The sequence below is a fragment of the Salmo salar genome, chromosome ssa02 (assembly GCF_905237065.1).
Source record: "Salmo salar chromosome ssa02, Ssal_v3.1, whole genome shotgun sequence".
In the NCBI taxonomy this organism is placed as follows: Eukaryota; Metazoa; Chordata; class Actinopteri; order Salmoniformes; family Salmonidae; genus Salmo; species Salmo salar.
Window position 1 is genome coordinate 36520970 of NC_059443.1, and position 15255 is coordinate 36536224.

General features: G+C 39.7%; 1 protein-coding gene across 4 annotated transcripts in view; it reads left to right on the plus strand.

The window, feature by feature from the left end:
• The window catches only part of LOC106582018 (inactive phospholipase C-like protein 2), a 53491-nt gene continuing 38236 nt past the window's right edge, over positions 1 to 15255 (plus strand). Inside the window, exons 1-2 of one of the 4 annotated variants that reach the window (XM_045703261.1) lie at positions 1 to 352; positions 919 to 1381. In XM_045703261.1, coding sequence (XP_045559217.1) covers positions 1121 to 1381 — 261 coding nt within the window. In that variant the 5' untranslated portion in view covers positions 1 to 352; positions 919 to 1120. Of the gene's footprint in view, positions 353 to 918; positions 1382 to 8145; positions 8214 to 15255 lie in introns of those variants that run through there. The other 3 variants (XM_045703247.1, XM_045703258.1, XM_014164677.2) reach the window with 3 other exon arrangements.

Genomic DNA, 15255 nt, shown 5'->3' on the forward strand with positions numbered 1-15255 from the left:
CTTCAAAACAGTGCCCATGTCAGTCATCTAGTGTAATTATAGAGAACCGGTTTTGATCGATTACCTTTTTCTATGAGTAAGGTTTGATTGACAGAAGGTTCGTTGTCGTTACTGCCTGTTACAAGTAGTTCGTTCACTTTTCCTAAACGGTTAGCTCGCTAGATAAATTGTATTTAGATAGCAAATGTATTGACAGTTGGGTTTAGTCGGTGACTACAAGCTAGCTACATTGCAAGTTAGCTAATGCAGCAACTGGTGGTGATGCAAGACTGAACAGTAGTCGAGTCGTTGCAGCTGGATAGCACAGCAGAATGGAACTTTGTTCTTTTTCTACAAGACTTTATCAAGCAAGGCAAGTGTGATAACACGAAATTATGTTGGCATGGGTGGCTGTAGCACAGATACATGAGGGTTAGTTAGAACATATTTGGCTGTAGTGTTAGCTTGCCAGGTTAGTTAATGTTAGCTAACTATGGGCAAGTGTATGAAATGTGGGCTAATTTGTCAGTTAACGTAACATGAACGAGTAAGGACGTCTAACTACGTTAACTAGCTATAACTAAATTAACTCTAGTCTAGATCTACACAGCAGCTAACAAACCAGCCACGTCTATCCGTGACGATTGTAAATATGGCTAACTTGTTGACTAACGAAGCTTAGCTAGGCTGCTAACTATCGAATGCCTTAACCAGACATCATTTCAAATGAGACGATGTAGCTAACGTTAGCTGATGCATCCATTGTGAAACACAATTTTGCAATGCAATTGCACTGTTTGCATGTAATTAGCTGACTAACGTTAGCTACCATTCAAAGTCACATTATTAGACCTCTTGTGTGCATGCAATGTCTAGCATTAAACAGTTGAATCTATTGGTATTCAGTGTCTCTGGTTAATGATGCGTTTTGTTTTACAGAGCACAACCCATGGAGCACGCGACATTAGGTACGAGTCAAATATGGACCGAAAGATGATACGGAACGGTTTTGTGCAGATGTTATAACGAGGTAGCTAGCTAGCAAGCCAGGACATTGGATAAATACAACAGCGTTGCAAGTGAAACACCTACATTGCAGCTTGACAGCTACGCTTGGTTTGCCTGTGTCCGTCGAGTTCCTATGGCGGAGTTTGGAGAGATCGACGGCTCATCTCCATCGAATACTGGGGATTCGGTGGCCTTGCCCAGTGATAAAACAGACGGGAAGACGCAGTGCGAAGTATCGGTCTTCAATGGGGACTGTGGGATACCGGCAGACATGGTTGGATCACAATCTGTCGCCGTAACGTTACCTGACAGCCCAGGGCTTGAAACAGCCAACAACTCCTCTGTCGGATTGGATTCCAAATCTGGAATACCACGCAGGAGCAGCATTATAAAGGTAAATCATATTTGTATACGGATTTGAAAACGCGAAGAGGGATAGATGGTTAGCATAGTGGATGCATCCTTAGATTAAATTTTCCACGAAGTGTAACATGTTATGCACATTGATTGGTTCAGCAACCTCGACCATACGACCACTTGCAATCCAAAAACCACTGTTCACACACATTGACAATGCAAACAGTCAGGTGAAAGTATAGGTCTCGTCTGAATTTCATCGCAAGTATCAATTCACCATTCAGAGCAAATTAAGTAACTTCTATGTTGTCAACTCATGGTAAATATCTGCGCGATTTAGCTGAATTCTGGCTAGGCTACTACTAGGAGGGGATAAACCTCCGTTATCAGTTTGAATACTATTGTTTAAAAATATCCTAGGCCAAGTCCTCACTAACTCATTTATGAAATTGAAGATGGGACCTTAATATGAAGACACAGGGAGTTAGTATGGGACAACAATGTCTAGGCTACAGGCGTTGTTACAAGTACGTTCTGTTCTGTTGGAAAACATTGCTTGAATGCTTTGCGTAAACTGAATTTGGAGACCAAAGTGATCTGTTTGCGACATCTTTCAAACAACAATCTTGAGTGCTTGACTTTTACCATATGTTGCCATTCCACATTTGGGAAAAGTCGGGGCCAATTCCTGTGGTTAAGAACGGTTTCCAAATTAAATTGGTGCCGTTGTTGTCTGAACACATTGGTTTTGTAAGCAGTTCATCACGAGACAAGGCTTTTCCTCATTAAGACTTCCCAGCTTTGTATTCCGTTGTCTTCATTACGATAGTGTTGTCAGTTGGCCTCTATATTAGACAACAACAGATGGCCTCATGAAGGAAATGATGCATTCACCTATTTCCTCATATTGACTGTGTTGCAAGGTTGTTCGTTTGACTTGTTTTCCCTGAAAGTGAAGGCTACAAATCCCTAAATAGGCCTATAAATTGCATTCAAGTGTAGCCTAGGTCTTGCAAACTGAGGCTATCACATTGCTAAACTCACAACATTTTTGTATTTAGCTTATTGCTGCTCATTAGGCAGGTTTCCATTGACCCAGGTTTATTCAATAAAAGCAATGTCGCAAAGAAAACCATTGCGATGTGTAATAGAAACAGCAGCTATTGAAGAAATGTTCTAAAGATTGACAACATTTTTTTTATCCATTCAATGTGTGGATTTGTAATTTGTCAAACGTTCTTTATTGTGAGGAATTATGATGGAAACAGTTTTTCAGAACAAATGATTATTGACGAATAATTTAAGGTACTCTGGGCACGTGATGTCATGCATAACTATAAAGCTCCACTACAGTTTAATTCTAAATGTCTACTGCTTGCAAAAATAAAAATGTTTCTTTGCAGAACAAGGATTGTCTTGACTTTCAAGAATGCCTGAATTGTTTCGCATTGCTTTTCTGGTTGGCTGGATGCAAGTTTCACAACCCAATTATTTCAGATCTACAGGAGTGCAAGTTGCACAATGGCACAGACCATGGCGATATGTTGGCACATGAGAATTATTAGAATATGGCAAATATGAGTCAATTCTTGCATTCTATCCATGCTGGCCTTTGTGGGCCACCTGAGACATGAAACATACTTTAGGTGGGAAGGCATACAAACTGTCACATTTATTAACGTGCAATTTCCCTAAATGGATTATGGAAACAGTTCAACCACTTGAATTTTTTTTATTCGGCACTCAAGTTTTTTGCGAATGTTTACATTTTTTGGGGGCAGTGGGGTGACATCATTACAGCCTGCTGTTTGTCATAAGACAGTTCAGAAGAAACAAAGGCAGTTGTTACAATTTCTATGCAAACTTTCTAAATGTCAACAACAAAATCACTGGACAAGTTAATGGAAACGGCTTATGTAGGTCTTTTCCTTATTTCTATGCTTCTTTTGATTTTAAGCTGCTTATGGCTTACACTCTAGCCCAGGGATGGGCAACTCCAGTCCTTTTGCCCCAGCTAACACAACTGACTCCAATAATCAAGTAATGATATTTTAGTTTAGACTGCAATTAGTTTAATCAATGTGTTTGCTAGGGATTGGGGGGAAAAGTGAGACAACCACTTTGGCCCCTGAGGACTGGAGTTGCCCATCCCTGCTCTAGCCTTCTTATCATATCTGCAAGTCAACTGTATAGCCTTATGAATGGATAGTCCCCACTGTGACTGAAGTTGCATCAATATCTTTTGATCAGCTAATTTCTGGACCAACTGTAGATGAGGCTCGTACTTGTTATTGTCCAAAATCTCAATCAACTATGTTATTCATTGTGAGCCTTTTCATTGTGGTATTGTTGATTTGCCGGCAATGAACATGGTTCTTTCCAGTTAGCTCTTTTTCAAGCCAGGTTTTGTGGGCAGCACTTTCTTGGCATATTGAAAGCGTTGAACTTTGACGCTCTCTCTGCCTGGAGATTGATGAAGGTAACATTGACATTTCTGCCTTGTAAAGTAATCTCTCACCACCACACAAGGACCTGTCTCACTTCCCAGCTGTGAAGAACTATTTATTTCATCTGATGTCCACTCCTGTGACTCACGGTTAAAAAAAAACTACAAATGAATAGATCAGTTATGTCTATTGAAAGGTATTGGAGAGCAGAGAATTCTGTATTTCCCCCCAAAAGATTTGCTGCACATACTTTCACTCACCAAGCTCTTGGTAGGTCCAGGGTGCCCACATTTGGGAAACCTTCTGTGTCGACAAACTTCTCATTGCTATTGAACAAAGCTTAATGCACACGTCGTGTTAGAACTGCCAAAGGATCCAGTCAGAAAATGATCACGTGGCTTACCACCAATGTCCCAAATGCAATATGGGACTGTAAGACTACACAATAACAGCCTTCTCTGCCAGCCTTGACAAGTTGGTATAATACAACACTGGTCCATATGCAAATCAGCGTTGGGCAAATTTCCAGGCTAGTCATGCTCGCCCTGTCAGACCAGAGCTAAAATGGACAGCTCCCATTAGTAGCAGTGGGTTCTGCTGCAGGTCTTAGACCTGTGCTGCCATATTACGCCACTCCACTTCCACCTTACACTGTAGCCTTGCAGATATGTCAGTGAATAGAAAGTGAACAAAAATATATAAATGCAACAATTTCAAAGATTTTATATGACTGGGAATACAGATATGCATCTGTTGGTCACAGATACAGTACCTTTAATAAAAAAATTAAAAAAAGAAGTGGTATGGATCAGAAAACCAGTCAGTATCTGGTGTGACCACCATTTTTGCCTCATGCAGTGTGACACATCTCCTTCGCATAGAGTTGATCAGGGTGTTGATTGTGGCCTGTGGAATGTTGTCCCACTCATCAATGGCTGTGCGAAGTTGCGGGAACTGGAACACGCTGTCCTACATGTCGATCTAGAGCATCCCAAACATACTCAATGGGTGACATGTCTGGTGAGTATACAGGCCATGGAAGAACTGGGACATTTTCAGCTTCCAGGAATTGTGTACAAATCCTTGCGATATGGGGCTGTGCATCATCATGCTGAAACATGAGGCGATGGCAGCGGATGAATGGCATGACAATCGGCCTCAGGATCTCGTCACTGTATTTCTGTATAATGATCATGCTGTTTAATCAGCTTCTTGATATGCCACACCTGTCAGGTGAATTGATTATCTTGGCAAAGGAGAAATGCTCACTAACAGGGATGTAAACAAATCTGTGCACAATTTGAGCTAAATAATTTTTTTGTGTGTATCGAACATTTCTGGGATCTTTTCAGCTCATGAAACATGGGACCAACACTTTACATGTTGCGTTTATATTTTTTGTTCAGTGTATAATTAATTGAGCACTTCCAATGAGAAGACTGGCACTTTCACTTTTTGTCCTCACACTCATAACATGAACACTGATTTTTCAACTGTATTATGGAGCGCAAATCCCCATTGGCACACATTGAAAGTTTTCCTTCATTTTTGTTTTAGCCTTTGAAATCAACATTTGTTTTTACATTTTACTCCACCAATTTTCAGAGAGAGCAGCTTTTTGTGAAACGGATAAGATATTTGTTTACATGTTTGATTGGTCAGATAAGTGCAGGCTTGTGGTAATGACTGGAGTAGAATAAGTGGAATGGTATCAAATACATCAAACGCGTGGTTTCCAAGTGTTTGATATTCCATTTGCTTCGTTCCGGCCATTATTATGCCTCCTGTGATGTGGGGATGGAGGGGGCTTGACATGAAGTGAATCGGAATGTGTTTAGGATATCACATGAATTATTACAGAATGATGCACTAGAAATGGGTAATCTTTCTGGAACAAAGAAAAACATGAAACTGTTCTTAAGATTTGAAAATAATGGTTCTGTTCCGGAACACTAGATATCACTTTTGTTTCTGTTCCTAAAAATGGTTTGTTCTTTTTTTATGTTCTTTGAAAACGGTTCCAACCCCTGAGTAATATAATAAGCTATTTCTCTACTAAAGCAGAATAGTTTTTCTGCAGTGACGAGAGGATGTGGTCGGCAGCGGTGGAAGAAGTACCCGATTTGTCATACTTGAGTTAAAGTAAAGAAAACTACTCAAGTGAAAGTCCCCTATTAAAATACTGCTTGAGTAAAAGTATTCGGTTTGAAATATACGTAAGTATCAAAAGTAAATGTAATTGCTGAAATATACTTAGTAAGTAATTATGCAAACCAGACAGCACAATTGGCTTTTATTTTTTTATTTGAGGATAGCCAGGGGCACACGTAAACACTGAGTCTGCCAGATCAGAGGCAATCGGGATGACCAGGGATGTTCTCTTGATAAGTGCATGAATTTGACAATTTTCCTGTCCTGCTAGCCATTCAATTTAATTTTGGGTGTCGGGAGACATGTATGGAGTAAAAAGTACATTATTTTCTTTAGGAATGTAGTGAAGTAAAAAGTCTTCAAAAATATAAATAGTGAAGTACAGATAACCCAAAAAAACAACTTGTGGTTGGCACTTAAAATAACACTTTCTCATATTAACACACACACAGTGGGCTGAAACTTGGCTTCCAAAGTTGTGGTATTGCTGAGTGGAGGGGAGATAGGCCTAGCTTGGGTCAGGTCACAGTATGTGCTCAAAATATAATCAAAAGTAGACTCTCACAATTAAAACCACTGTGTATCATACTGCTTGAGGTGTCAAAATCCAGATTTTTATTTATTTAATTAGTCAAGTCCGTTGAACAAATTCTTATTTACAATGACGGCCTACACATTATGTGAATGATAATGTAGCTTTGGCCTAACAGTTTTTAAAATGATCTGTTCAGTTTTGACCAACCACTGGAAAGGACTGATTTTTGAATGAACCTGTAGCTAAATCATTTTTTCATAGAGTTCCCTTAACATGGTCCCTCCATTGTTTGATGGCTATCAATTCTCTTCTGTATCTTGTTGCCAAAACCACAGCTCAGAGCATGTCCCTGATTTAATGATCATCCAAGCAAAATGTAGGCCTAGGATTTTTCCGACTGTCCACTGCAAATAAATTGATCTTCTGATCTGGTCAAGGCAGAACAGGAGTAGCAATACGTTCTCTTTCAATTCAGATGCTCCATATTTCAAGGGGAGCCTTATACTTCTACTTAGTTAGCTTAGGAATCCCTTGCAGCAATTAGTTTTCTTCCCTTTTCTCAAGATCAGGGTTATTTGTCTATTGAGTAGTTTACATGACACATACCTACACCAGTTTTATGATGCCTGATCTTTCTTGCACCCTAGCGTTAACCAAACCCTGTTGAATGTGAAATGTCACTGGTCTCATAGACTAGATGTAACATGGTAAGTGTAAATCCTGGAAATTGTAATGATATGTTATGTTTGCTATGGTTACATAAGATGGAAGATTACTTGAGGCAAAAACTAAAGGAAGGTTTGTATGGTCGGGGTGGGTGTATAACGTGAATGTCTAGCAACGCAAAGGTTGTGTGTTCGAATCTCATGGACATGTTTAGCATTTTAGGAAAATGTGCTGTTTTGCAACTACTTTTTAGCTACTTTGCAACTACTTAGCATGTTAGTGAACCCTTCTTCTAACCTTAACCCTCTTAGCTAACCCTAACCTTGACCCCTAACATCTAGCAATCCAAAGGTTGTGTGTGAATCTCAAGGACAATTTTTGCTAATTAACAGCATTGTTACTTCTTAGCATGTTATCTAACCCTTCCCCTAACCTTAACTCTTTTAGCTAACCCTGACCTAACTCCTAGCCCTAACCTTGACCCCTAACTCTAGCCCCTAGCCACTTAACTAACGTTAGCCACAACAAATTGCAATTGGAACATATCATACGAAATGGATGATGGACATCCACAAAATAATACATATTATTCAAAAACATAAAAATTGGGCGGTATGATGATATTTTTTTTAAATACTGTGATATATTTTGGCCATATCACTCAGTCCTACTTGACTGCATCAAATCAATGTAGAGAAGATTGCTCAGCTAGCTAAGTTAGCCAGCTAGCTATTTAGGTAATTGAGGCTACAATATGCTGCGCTCCCTGTCCTTGTAAACAATTAACATCATAATTCAGATTAATCAGCATACCTGTTGGTTGTTTGTTGTAGCTCACTCATTCTCATTTAGCTAAAAAATAAATATCCTATGATATCCTATCCTTGGCTACGCATGGCCTATCTGCAAGGAACTTGAAACATTGTCAACTATTAGCTTGGTCCGGCCCAAAGCTCGTGCTAGCGAAGTAGTAACATTGCCTATAATTTTCTGGGCCCTCAGTTTCCTGTGCCAGTGAGCTCCGGAGAGACACACAGCTGTAGGCTATTTGCGGGATAAGAAGTAATCAGGTAGGCCTATTTTATGATATTTCCACCGGATCGGGGCATGACATTTTTTTTTCTTCCCCTTTCTGAGACACAAATAGGCTACATTGAGGAACTATTGGCATTTTCAATGGATGTAAAAACAGACAAAGGGGCATATTTATAGGCCTGCATTTGCGTGCAGGCCAGGTAGCCTATAGGCTTACTTCTATGTGTAATTAGGTGTGTGTCCTTAGTCAAGATTGACAGGAGCGCTACAGTACAAACAAAAGACAATTAATAAATTGACAACTTGTAAATGGAATGAAATAAATCAGAAATCAGTGTAGCCTAGGTTGTGTGCTCTGCAAACAATGTGTCCACTCCTACAAGGACGACGGTAAGACTGTAGTGATAATATATTGAATGCATTAACAGAAATTACCTTAACCAAACAAACATTGTAGATTAGAAATAGTGGGAATTAATGGTAAATGTACTACTGGTGATACTGGTGTGCCATCCCTGCGGCCTCTGCAATGGATTAGTCCACTCAGACAGGCGTGAATCAGACTAGTGTCTCGTGTGCCATACATATTTTTATTTTATTTTCCACTGCTTGACTAAAAAGAAATCTTGGTCGACCAACAGCCTATCGACCAAACAATCGACCAGTCGACTTAATGGGGTCAGCCTTAAAAGCTATGAAGTGAACATGGATCAAATGGATTGCAGGAGCAATGCGTCATTAATCCTATAATTACTTATCATTGGGAAGGCTATTTTATGATTGCTATTTCAGTAATCGGCCATTGGATGCAGGTAGGCATACATAATTGTCACACATGCACTGTGCACCACTGTTAATCTTATTTTTTGTAATTCATATTTCACCATGCTATATCAATGGCTGCAAGAATGTTAGGAACTAAGCACTGCGGCAATATTTTGCCTCTGTTAAAAAGAAAGAAGCTAGGCCTAGTATGCTGCGCAACATTTGCTGTCAGTGAAAAGCCGGAAAATATGTGTTGGCAAATAGAAAGTTCGAAAGCCAACCCATTTTCATGCCAAGCTACTTGGTCATAGGTCCGTTTTTCATCAGGGGAGCAGTAGTACGTTTTTAGGGAAGACCGCAGTAGTGGTGCGTGGGTATAATCACTGGGGAAGCCAGAAAAAAAGCAATATTACAGCCTACAGTTGAAATCGGAAGTTTACATACACTTAGGTTGGAGTCATTAAAACTCATTTTTCAACCACTCCACAAATTTGATTGTTAACAAACTATAGTTTTGGCAAGTCGGTTAGGACATCTACTTTGTGCATGACATAATTCATTTTTCCAACAATTGTTTACAGACAGATTATTTCACTGTATCACAATTCCAGTGGGTCAGAAGTTTACATACGCTACGTTGACTTTGCCTTTAAACAGCTTGGAAAATTCCAGAAAATGATGTTATGGCTTTAGAAGCTTCTGATAGGCTAATTGACATCATTTGAGTCAATTGGAGGTGTACCTGTGGATGTATTTCAAGGCCTAACTTCAAAGAAACCACTGCTCCAAAATTGACATAAAAAAGCCAGACTACGGTTTGCAACTGCACATGGGGACAAATATTGTACTTTTTGGAGAAAGGTCCTCTGGTCTGATGAAACAAAAATAGAACTGTTTGGCCATAATGACCATCGTTATGTTTGGAGGAAAAAGAGGGAGGCTTGTAAGGTGAAGAACGCCATCCCAACCGTGAAGCACAGGGGTTGCAGCATCATGTTGTGGGGGTTCTTTGCTGCAGGAGGGACTGGTGCACTTCACAAAATAGATGGCAGCATGAGGCAGGAAAATGATGTGGATATATTGAAGCAACATCTCAAGACATGGGTCAGAAAGTTAAAGCTTGGTCGCAAATGGGTCTTCCAAATGGACAATAACCCGACGCATACTTCCAAAGTTGTGGCAAAATGGCTTAACCTCTCTTGGGTAGGGGGCAGTATTTTCACGTCCGGATGAAAAGCGTGCCCAAAGTAAACCGCCTGTTACTCAGGCCCAGAAGCTAGGATATGCATATATGGTAGATTTGGATAGAAAACACTAAAGTTTCTAAAACTGTTAAAATGTCTGTGAGTATAACAGAACTGATATGGCAGGCGAAACCCCGAGGACAAACCAAACCATCCCACCCAAAAGAATTTAGCCTACCACTATTTTCAATGGCTGTCACTTTTATTATAAGGCGAAGTCCTCCCAGATTGCAGTTCCTAGGGCTTCCACTAGATGTCAAGTCTTTAGAAAGAGTTTCAGGCTGGTTTTTGGAAAAATTAGCCAGAAATTGTAGTTTTTCTAGGTGGCTCCCATTTTGGCTGTAGTGTTTAAAAGTGCGTGAATGAGAGCGCTATGCAATTTGTTGTTTAAAAGTAGTTCTGTTATACTCACAGACATCATTCAAACAGTTTTAGAAACTTCAGAGTGTTTTCTATCCAAACCTACTAATAAAATGCATATCCTAGCTTCTGGGCCTGAGTAGCAGGCAGTTTACTTTGGGCACGCTTTTCATCTGGACGTGAAAATACCGCCCCCTAGCCTAGAGAAGTTAAATTGTTTAACTTGGGTCAAACGTTTTGGGTAGCCTTCCACAAGCTTCCCACAATAAGTTGGGTGAATTTTGGCCCATTCCACCTGACCGAGCTGGTGTAACTGAGTCAGGTTTGTGGGCCTCCTTGCTCACACACGCAGTTCTGCCCACAAATTTTCTATAGGATTGAGGTCAGTTCTTTGTGATAGCCACTCCAATACCTTGACTTTGTTGTCCTTAAGCCATGTTGCCACAACTTTGGAAGTATGCTTGGGGTCATTGTACATTTGGAAGACCCATTTGCGACCAAGCTTTAACTTCCTGACTGATGTCTTGAGATGTTGATTTCAATATATCCACATAATTTCCTGCCTCATGATGCCATCTATTTTGTGAAGTGCACCAGTCCCTCCTGCAGCAAAGCACCCCCACAACATGATGCTGCCATCCCCGTGCTTCAAGGTTGGGATGGTGTTCTTCGGTTTGCAAGCCTCACCCTTTTTCCTCCAAACATAACGATGGTCATTATGGCCAAATGGTTCATCTCTAGGAGACAGAACGCGTCTCCTTTCTGAGCGGTATGACGGCTGCGTGGTCTCATGGTGTTTATACTTGCGTACTATTATTTGTTCAGATGGATGTGGTACCCTCAGGCATTTGGAAATTGCTCCCAAGTATGAACCAGATTTTAAATGTTTTTTTTGAGGTCTTGGCTGATTTTCTTTTTGTTTTCCCATGATCTCAAGCAAAGAGGCACGGAGTTTGAAGGTAGGCCTTGAAATACATCCACAGGTACACCTCCAATTGACTCAAATTATGTCAATTAGCCTATCAGAAGCTTCTAAAGCCATAACATCATTTTCTGGAATTTTCCAAGCTGTTTAAAGGCACAGTCAACGTAGTGTATGTAAACTTCTGACCCACTGGAATTGTGATACAGTGAACTATAAGTGAAATAATCTGTCTGTAAACAATTGTTGGAAAAATTACTTCTGTCATGCACAAAGTAGATGTCCTAACTGACTTGCCAAAACTATAGTTTGTTAACAAGAAATTTGTGGAGTGGTTGAAAAACGAGTTTTAATGACTCCAACCTAAGTGTATGTAAACTTCCTACTTCAACTGTATATTTTTTTTTATCTTGCTTTGTTTGCTCTTTTCAATATTATGTCTATCTCTGATAAGCTACCCAGGAAAGGGCTGAAAATAGCCCATATTAATATACGTAGCCTTAGAAATAAGGTTCATGAAATCAATAACTTGCTAACATCAGATAACATTCATATATTAGCCATTTCTGAGACTCACTTCGATAATTCATTTGATGATACATCAGTAGCAATACAAGGATATAACATTTATCGAAGAGACAGAAATGCGTATGGGGGTAGGAGTTGCTGTATATATTCAGAGCCATATCTCTGTAATGCTTAGAGAAGATCTTATGTCAAGTGTTATTGAAGTGTTGTGGTTGCAGGTTCACTTTGTACATATAAAGCCTTTTCTTTTGGGGTGTTGCTATAGGCCACCAAGTGCTAACAGTCAGTATCTAAATAATATGTGTGAAATGCTTGATAGTGTATGTGATGTAAACAGAGAGGTCTACTTTCTTGGGGACCTGAATATTGACTGGTTTTCATCAAGCTGTCCACTCAAGAGGAGGCTTCTTACTGTTACCAGTGCCTGTAATCTGGTTTAGGTTATTAATCAACGTACCAGGGTGTTTACAAACACTACAAGAACAAGATCATCCACATGTATCGATCACATTTTTACTAATGCTGTAGAACTTTGTTCTAAAGCTACATCCATACCCATTGGATGCAGTGATCACCATATAGTGGCTATATCCAGGAAAGCCAAAGTTCCAACAGCTGGGCCTAAAATAGTGTATAAGAGATCATACAAAAGATTTTGCTGTATCTCTTATGTGGATGATAATATTTGTTGGTCTGATGTGATTTGAGGAGCATCCAGACACTGCACTTTATGAATTTGCTTCTTCCAATTATTGATAAATATGCACCTGTTAAACTGACTGTTAGAACTGTTAAGGGTCCATGGATTGACCAGTTGAAAGAGATGGGGCAAAAGGAGTAGCTAATAAGTCTGGCTGTACATCTGACTGGCTTACTTACTGCAAATTGAGAAATGATGGGACTAAACTCAACAAAAAGAACAAACTTTATTATGAAGCCAAGATCAATGATCTAAAGAATGATGGGGAAAAAACTGGTGTGGCTGTTAAACAAGTTGAGGAGACTAAATTACTTGGTGTTACCTTAGATTGTAAACTGTCATGGTCAAAACATATAGATTCAATGGTTGTAAAGATGGGGAGAGGTCTAGCCGTAATAAAGGGATGCTCTGCTTTTTTGACGCCACACTCCAAAAAGCAAGTTCTGCAAGCTTTAATTTAGTCTAATCTTGATTATTGTCCAGTTGTGTGGTCCAGTGCGGCAAGGAAAGACCTAGTTAAGCTGCAGCTGGCCCAGAACAGAGCGGCACGTTTTGCTCTTAATTGTAATCAGAGGGCTGATAATAAATACTATGCATGCCAGTCTATCTTGACTAAGAGTTGAGGAGAGACTGACTGCATCACTTCTTCTTTTTATAAGAAACATTAATGTGTTGAAAATGCCAAATTGTTTGCCTTGTCAACTTACACACAGCTCTGACACACACACTTATGCCACCAGGGGTTTTTTCACAGTCCCAAAATCCAGAACAAATTCAAGAATACGTACAGTTTTGCATGGAACTTCCTTCCATCTCATATTGCTCAAATAAACAGCAAAAATGGTTTCAAAAACAGATAAAGCAACACCTCGCGGCACAACGCTTCTCCCCTATTTGACCTAGATAGCCTACATATCAATGCATTCACAAACTATGTGTGCCTTTTTAAAAATGTATGTAGTTCTGTTCTTGTCTAATGATGTTCTGTATTATGTCATTCTGTTTTATGTTTTGTGTGGACCCCAGGAACTGTAGCTGCTGCTTTTGCAACAGCTAATGGGGATCCTAATAAAATACCGTAAGTCCAAATCCCTATTTCCATGGCTAATTTAGGAAAGGGACAATTTTAGCTAGCTTTCCACCGGAGGACAACACAACAATTCAAGTTGTTTCTGTCAATGACGTTTGCTCTCAATGCGATTTGATAGGAGTGACGCCAAACCCAAACTGGCTTCCATCGACACTTTTTTATTTCTTTTTTTAAAACATTTTTTAAACATTTATTTTTTAAATTGGGGGTGCGCCAGGACCATTCACAGTTGAACTCACACTGATTGGCTATTATTTTATTTAAAAAAATGTATCAAGAGAGGCCAAATACTTGCTGGCTTTCCTAGCATTCAATGCTACGGGCTGCAACAATGTCATACGCTTTCAGCCAAGACCGCATCAGATAGATGGCCTACAGAGACAGAGGGGTGCTGTTTCGATCATTCGGATACTTTCTCAGATACATTCAGCCTCCTGTGATTTGAAGGAAAATTATGAAACACAGAGATGAAAGATTCTAAATTATTTGCTTTGTTTTCTTTCTTGGTAATTTTTTGGGCGAAGTCTGGCTATCCTTCACATCCACGAATACACACCACTGGAAGACGGTCCATCCGCCATGTACCAACTTCCCTTTCGAAAATTGGAAAGTCAGGCTTACTGCCATTTTTTTTTTTTTTTTGTGTGTACCGTCTCTCAGCACCAGCTTAACCACACCAGGATTACACTGGCATTTTACCCAACCACATGCTGTTATCCACCATGAGGACTTATGGCATTACCTTTTAAGTTAAAATATTGTGTGCCAAGTCCAATGTTTGAGTGTTGCTTAATTTACCAAAATGCCATGCTCTGGTTGGGATCCAATGGCATCAGCCAACGCTGTATTTTTTTTGTCGTTGATTAAAGATCTTCTGTCACCATTCCTGGTCTGGGTGCTGTCTCAAGTTGCTCACTGTGCTGTATTTGTTCCAGACGACTCACTACACTTTACCAAGCCTGCAGTACCATTTATTCATTCATCCACTAAGATGTCACTCATTTACAGGGCTGGGGACTTGACGGAGAGCTACCGGCTATAACCTGTTATTTCAGGGGGACCACAGATGACTTGGCAGTACTCAAGTGGCTTTACTAGGGTTAAAGTTTGTAGTAGACACCATTAACTGAAGGGAAGTGCATAAGAGCCTGATAACAAAGGTATACACATTTCTGACACCTTCAATTATTAACAGATCTTAGCACCTGTTCACTTTAAACACAAGTCTGTTTGAATTGTGTAGTGGTATGGAATTAGCAACTAGATCCAGCTGTGGTCTGATTTTTGTCAGAGCGGATGTTCCGGGGTCCGGAAGAGAATTATAATTATTTGTACATTGCAAAATGTACAAAAAGTAAGCCCAAAAATATATTATATTTGAAAATAATAATTTTGTAAATATTTTATATTGACATGATCACATCTCTTTTTATTTGTGGGAATACTTAGTAGAAGTGTTTACTGAATT